Consider the following 7,736-nt stretch of genomic DNA (forward strand, 5'->3'; position numbering starts at 1 on the left):
TTCAACTCAATGGTAGAACTATAAAATATGGGTAAAATTTTTTGGCTATCTACAAAATGGGCAATGAGAATGAGGATCTCCCAAGTACCACACCCGAGAACCTTATGACAAGCCTTGGAAAAGAATACACCAAGTAAAATAAGTCAGCTTAGGCTCAACAATGGAAAACTATATAGTTTGAAATACATAACACCATATGTGTTACGATGACTATAAATGCTACTATAGATTGAAAGCTAGGACCATATCTGAATAAGGCACAAGCCAATATTAACTCAACTTAGGCTTGTAATTATAAAAGGGTGTGTTGCAAAACTAATGTTGATCTTACCACCAAGGTTTAATAGATCAAATGCCCAACTTGTGTAGCATATTCAAAGGAAAAGTAAAAAATACAAGGTCAAATTCTTTCAATCTAGTTGGGAAAGATGAAAATGAACTTGCATGTCCTCCCAAGAACAAATCTACATAGTAGCTCAGAAGAAAAAATCTCTACGGATGTGAAAGTCGCAATTGTGAAAGCTTAGAGAACTAACCCCAGGAATGTTGCCTAAGGGAAGCCCTTGAATATGGAAAAGTGATGACCAATAAATATTATGTACACTACATTTTTCATGATAAGAAGGGTTTGAAATTTAATCCCCTTCCACGAAGGCCTACTAGTTGAATATCCAATGAAAATGTAATGAGTCAGAAGAATTTTCTAGGCCTCATTAGAAATGATGGACAAGATGACTCATTTAGCGTATAGAGAAAGACCTTTTATTTTGGGTAGAAATAATACCATGCCCTCTAGACTCCCTAGGGAGATGACAATACTCCCAAGTGACTCTATGAAAACCATGTTGGTCATCTATTGAAGCCCACAAAAAATCTTGAAAAAGATTCTCAAGTTTAGTAGAAGATTCTTTTGAGTGGTCTCAATAGGAAGACACATGGGTAGCAGCAAACACCTTTGAACAAATATGGAATTTACCAACCAACCAGAGTAGCTTAGGAATCTAGTAAGATAACTTTTTTTTAGTTCTAGTGATAACTGCATTTCAAAAATCCATAAAACCCTAGAAGGCAAAGGGAATGCCAAAAAATGAAATATTTCTCCATGCTAAATCCATTTCTACCCATATTGAAGAATCCAACGAGGGTCTAGGAGGAAATATTGTCCATAGCACTGGGTTTTGTGCATCTAAATCGTCAACCTATGGCTACAAAAAGTACCAAGTTATTGAAGAGCTTCATGAATATTATATTCATCCTCAATAAGGGTGAGGAAGGAATCATCTACAAAATAGAATCAAAAAACCCAAATTATTACACATGTAAAACCATGCTTCTCTCTCCCTAGTTGTCCATAAAAAAGCAAAAACACCTTCTTTATCAGAGGCCACCTCAACCATATTAAAGCTTCCATGCAAAACACAAGTACCGAGTGGCAACAAATCACAATTCCATCACCAAAGATGTGATCATTCCACAACATCATTTAGAGAATAAACGTTAATGATCCCAAAGCCATGATTGTTGACTAACATGAGCACCAAAACCAATCTCTGAGTGGGGTCCACTTCATGATTCACAATACAAGACTACTAGCCTGGTGATAGAAGGGCAATGACACCTCCTTAGCCAACTTTGTGACCTAAAGAAAAAACCAAACTATTTGGCCAAATAATATGGCACGTAGCAATAAGTAGGAAAGAAAAAAAATAATCTACTGAAGATAAAACAAATTGATACCAAGATATTTTGATTGAGTATTACACATGAAATACTACTTGGTAAGGTCAATGAGACCTGAAACATTCCAAGACATGGAATTCATGATTGAAAATCATGCATGTTATCCTCGTCCTTAAGAGACGAGAAACTATTTTGGAAAAAATATTTTCACTATAAACTAGAGTGTGGAACCACTTGGTGCTTTTCAGGAGCCTCTTCACCATCCTCAACACACCCAGAAGGGCTATAAGAGTGACAAAAAGAAGTCTAAGCCTTGAAACAAGAGAAGCAAGTAGAGGGGTACAAACCAAAGAAGGGCGGGCACCATCATAACCTACAATCTCTTTCCCCTAGACCACAACATTTGAGAATAGATGCTATGATGGTGACAATGGCTATTGTGGCTAGAAATACAATTTGTCTTGTAGATGAACAATAACAGGGATTGACAACTTTTAAGAAGTAGTCAAAGAGCCCTTTCATTTGTAAATAACTGTGGTCCAACCCTCCTTAGTTTTTGGAGCTTCAAAAGAGCGAGGAGGAGTTCTAGCTCTCAATACAACCAAAAGGCACTCCTTAATCTCATGTTTTGAAGATTGGCACCAAAAGCAAGTATTGAGCAAAATTAGATAGATTAATCATTGAGAGTGACATAGACCTCCTATTTGAATCTCTATAGTCTCTTTAAGGTCATGAGACAAATCCACTTCAATGCATATCCTTTTTTAATGACGAGTATGGAAAAATGATTTGGTTCCATGCAAACCACCTTGCCAATGGATTGGGCAGTGGTCTGCAAAAAAGGCCAACAATGCAAAAGGAGACCAGGAAATTAAATCTAGACCAAGATGTTGAGCTTCTTATCATTAGAGGTAGAGAAGTATTGTGACTAATGTTGAAAAACAAGTAATCAAGACTAAACAAACCAAGGCCCACGATGCTAAATATCATGTACATGGGTGGAATCAATAAAGCGAACAAAAAAAACCCTAGCTGAGGTTCAAAATATCATAAACCTTGACCCCATGAGGGGATTAGGCCTTTGAATCCAATTGTGAAGCATGCTTTTAGGTGGACCTCTCCCCACAAAATATTCTATTAAAGTAATTTTTTCAAGCAATTGACAACCACTATCAAAGTCCTGAATAGGGAAAATAATATTTGGGGTACCAGAAGGTGTACCTCATGAAAAAATTTTGGCAAAAAATTTATTGGATCATTTGTTTGAGTGTAGCATGATATCTTGATGCCAAAGCTCCAACACCAAGATCAATAGTAGGGCTAAGGTTGGGTGAGACCATTAAAAGGCTTAAAAATGCTCCAATAAATATGGTATGATAGTCGGAAAACCACAAGTAGATGACATTACAGAGAAACAACCATGTGAAAAACCCTTAAAGCTCTTAGTCTCTAATATTTACCACTTTTACATGTAAATGAAATAGTATATTTTTATTTAAAAATCTTTATAAAAACAAATAATTTGGGCAGTTAATTTATAAAGGAAATGTAGCCACAAGCACTTTTGGTCTATGAAATAAAAAATATAAGTTTATTATTCTTATTTTAAAATAAAAAAGGGTAATCTAATCTCATTTGACTTTTTATCCATTTATAGAAATCCCTGACACAAGTGAGGAAAAGTGAGAGAATGTTTATGACACTTTTAATTTATGGAAGCTAGCACAATATTGCCTCAATGTTACAAGGTTGAAGAGGTAAGGCTTTTAGGTTTCTAATATATAAATGTAAAATATTTATTCTATTTTTTGAGGAATTATAAGTATCTTGTCCCAAAGACTTCTTCCATAAACCATGTGGAAGAAATTCTAGACAAAGATAAATTTGAGCCAAACCTTCATAAAATTCCTCTTATTAGTGTACCACTTCATGACACAAACAAATTTATTGTCTAAACAAGAATTAAAAAATACTCTAATTACAGATGACATATTGAAAAATCATAGTTTAAATAGCTACTTTAAATTAAACAACTCTCACATCATTATCATAATCTATAATAAATCTCTTATATATTCCACTAGTATCCAAATAAATATACATTCTAATCATAGGGAGAACGTATAATAAATCTACTCTAAAATATTGTTTTATTAACAAGGATAAATTTGGAGCCTATGATGAGATGAGACTATCATAGCCTAGCCTCCCTTATGGAATGATATAGTTTAACATCATCCATAATTAAATATTTACATAATTCACAAATAAAAATTAGGATAAAATAAAGACACGTGATCGATATCTATAAATTAGAGACATTGTATTAATTACAAGGATATTTAATAGGATAAATCATTTACATGGTACATAAGGAATAGTAATCCATTGCATTCAACCATAAGGTTGATTTCACAGAAACAAAACATGAAGATCCCTCCCATTAAGAACTCCCAGAACTAGACACCCACATTGGGTGAGAACATTACCCAATTGTGTTTACAACTGAGCACGAGGAAAGCTAGCATAGCTATACTAGTTAGATTAATGGAAAAGTATAGTAAAACAATGAAACATAATACATGTCTATACTTGTCATTATTTCAAAGATTCAAGATCTATCTCTAGCATAAGACTTAAAATGATTTCCATTAAAATCAAAAGAAGATTATAGAATCAATAAGAATGAAGGAATCACATAAAGCATGAAGGAGTGAGTATTTATGCATATCAACACTATTATGGATTCAAATGCATGGTTCTCTTGCTATGGTAACTTGAGTAAGATAATAAGAATGGTGATGACTGCCATTCATGTGACAAGTGGTCTATGTGCTTAAAGATATCTTAAACTTCTAGTATGAATATTTATAAATCTTCATGTTTTTAACGTAGTGATAATTAAATGCATCTTTCAATAAGCATATAGACATAAACTAGGATTAATAGAGACTTCATCAAGTAAAGATTATGCATTAATTATTAAACAAGTTATAGAACATGTATGTATAAATAAATACATATATATAAACAATGAACATACATATGTGTATACATTCTAAACTAAATAATGATAAATGTGACACAATACATCAATATTGTTGTAGAACGTACACATAAAAAAAATATTCTAACTCATTTCAAAGATGCTAAGAAGCCACCAAATAAGTTTCTATATTCCAATTCTTGATCCTAAAAGAACTACGATTTATATATGTTAAGTGATTAATTATACATAGAGTCTCTTTACATTCTAATTAATTGCTAAATATCAATAATATAATATTTCAAATACATATACATTCCAATAATGATTCCATATATTTCTTTTTAATATTCAAATTTCTTAAGGAATAAGTATGTTCTTATCTATCAAAAGGGTATAAGTTTATATTAGAGTTTTCCATAATGTTTCAAACTTGACTAACCTATTTTGAGGAGGCATTCTTCAACTCATGTAAAAGTTATGGTGAAATAATTTTTTAACTAACAATTAATACAACATTTCACAGATGGTTATGTCTTACTTGAAAGGATAAGGAATACAATGTAGAACTTATTCAACTGATGGATAAACTCGCAAAACAAGATGGTTTTGATTAACTTTAAAATCAAGCAAGATTTATTCAACAAAGCCAGTGGTTGACACAAAACAAGTCTAGGACTAATAACCACTTTAGCCATGGTAAGGCAGCCAATACTAATAGAGTTAAGGTTTTTGAAAAGCTAATGAAAAGACTAATTGAAATGGGGTGACAGTAGCCATGAGCGACACATAAGGCTTTTGGATTCTACCACATATTTGTAACAGCAAGATAAGTTAGTAAAGGCTCGATTTCGCAGCAGTATAGAGATGGACGAGAATACGAGACGCATAGATGCATGCACAGGCTACTATTCGAGAGCTCAAGAAATTACATCCAATTAACATACAAACATTAATCTTTTAGCAGAGTTTTTCGTAACATTGAATAAGAGTGTAGGTTCATACCCTTTGCCTACAATTTGTTCATTAGGAAAGAAACATATGGAAATAAAAGATGAAATACTTGGACCTCCTGTCGATAAGAAAATATTGGAATAGGGCTTCCTCAAAGTATATGAAGGAAGAGATGATTATTATAAAACTGGAAATCAAACAACCAGATAAGATACGCATACTTTTGGGCCTTACATCTCCTCTCCTAAAACCATACTTGATAAATCTCTGAAACAAATATAGTTTAAAGATAACGATTCAATATATAATATTAAAAATTTCATGATAATGTTAGATCCAAGAAATTTGCAAATTCTTAAGATAGCAGTAAGATAGCTCAATCAATGAGCATCATTCAATTAATTGGCTTAGAACGCTTATATATTCACGAGAGATCATACTTTCTTTACAATACACGTCACGGTGGTGTAGAACGCTTATATATTCACGAGAGATGATACTTTCTTTACAATACACGTCACGATGGTGTAGAACGCTTATATATTCACGAGAGATCATATTGTTTGCGATTTGAGAAGCTTCATCCACAAAGATCGCAACGGTGGAGAACAAATGCTCGTTCACTGTGTGGCCGGGGATAGCTTCATATGACAAAAAATTATTCCCGGAACCTGCAGAGTTTAAGCCAGTGTTAAATTCCGGCGAGTCATACTCCATCCCCTTCGCTGCGGAATGGGCTGGAATCATATGGGCAAGGACCGGATGTTCCTTCAATTCATCAGAGCTAGGGTCTTGTCTTTCCGGGGACTGCGCAGGATATCTACGCTGTCAGAGGTGGAGTTAGGGTCCGGCACGTCCGCAGTGAATTTGGAGCGTGGTTATAACCTCCCAATTTCAATTAAGAGCAGTGGATGGCAGGGATGCAGTGCACATGTTGCTGACGATTGCCCTACATATTTACAGGCGAAGGTCACTAATGAGGTGGTGGCGTGTAAAGGTGAGTGCAGCTCATATAATAAGCAATGCAGCCCGCCGGATTTCGATATCGGTTTCAGGAAACGCTGCCCAAATGTTGTTCCTTTCCAAGATTATCTAAGGTCTTCGCCTGACGCTAATGTCACCATTACTTTCTGTCCCCCACAGTGACCCTAATACTTGGTTCTGAAGATTTTCTATTTTTATGGTGTAATAACAATAAAGCATCCAGTGGGGTCGTGGTTTTAGAAATAAAAATAATTAGTATAATCTTATAATAATAAATTACTCAGTTGGGTCTTGTTTTTGAAAATGAAATTAAAAATCAGAATATTTATTATTACTTCCTTCTAGAACTATATCAATTCTGCTGTTTTTAACATGTTATTAATGGAGATGTTTATATGCAATTTTTTAAAATAAATATGTTTGAAAAATTATTCATTTTTAATTTTATTGGCTGAAAACATTTGATATTAGGAAATTAATGCACTAAATGAAAGTTTCGGTAACTGTTTCTTGAAAATGAGAATTAAATATCATTTTAAATCTGTCTTTATAATAATAAATGAAAACGAATTCTTGAAATTAATCACATAGACATATTTCATTCCATAGAATTTATGTTTATATAAACATAGATCTCTCAACAAAGCGTAAAACTCATAGTTTTTTATTATAAACTCCTAACAATGTACATATGAACTTATTAATTTTATGATTAAGAGGAAAAGTAGATATAGTAATTATAATTTTCATGTTTTAAAACTATTATGAAAATATTGAATATAATTTTTTTTTCTTTTTTAAAACAATTTAATTTCTTTAAAAGAAAATTATATGTAATATTTACTTGATATCAAATCAGAAATATATGTTTAATTTAATATTGATTTAAATTATTGTTAAAAGATAAAATATTATTGATTTTTTCTTTTTAGAACAATATTATCTTGAATATGTTCTTTTACATAAGTTTAGAAAAATACTTTTAATTTAATAGTAAATTTAAGAATAGTTGTCTAAATGTAGAATACAAGACCATGGTTTTGTCAAGTTCCTCCAAATGTCGTTAGGATAAGTTTTTTTGATCTATGATGTTGCTATCTTTTCCACCAATGTTCCATCTAGTGGATAAAGT

General features: G+C 32.6%; 1 protein-coding gene across 1 annotated transcript; it reads left to right on the top strand.

Annotated features, from left to right (window-relative positions):
• Window positions 1–6,352: 6,352 nt before the first annotated feature.
• On the top strand, window positions 6,353–6,766 carry LOC131030044 (pathogenesis-related protein 5-like). The gene has a single exon (XM_057960725.1). It carries the CDS (start codon window positions 6,353–6,355, stop codon window positions 6,764–6,766), a length of 414 nt encoding a protein of 137 aa, XP_057816708.1.
• Window positions 6,767–7,736: the final 970 nt, after the last annotated feature.

This window comes from Cryptomeria japonica, chromosome 7 (assembly GCF_030272615.1).
Source record: "Cryptomeria japonica chromosome 7, Sugi_1.0, whole genome shotgun sequence".
NCBI classification, from domain to species: domain Eukaryota; kingdom Viridiplantae; phylum Streptophyta; class Pinopsida; order Cupressales; family Cupressaceae; genus Cryptomeria; species Cryptomeria japonica.

Coding starts and splice junctions, on each gene's coding strand:
- LOC131030044 (XM_057960725.1), top strand. CDS start 6,353: ATGGGCTGGAATCATATGGGCAAGGACCGGATGTTCCTTCAATTCATC.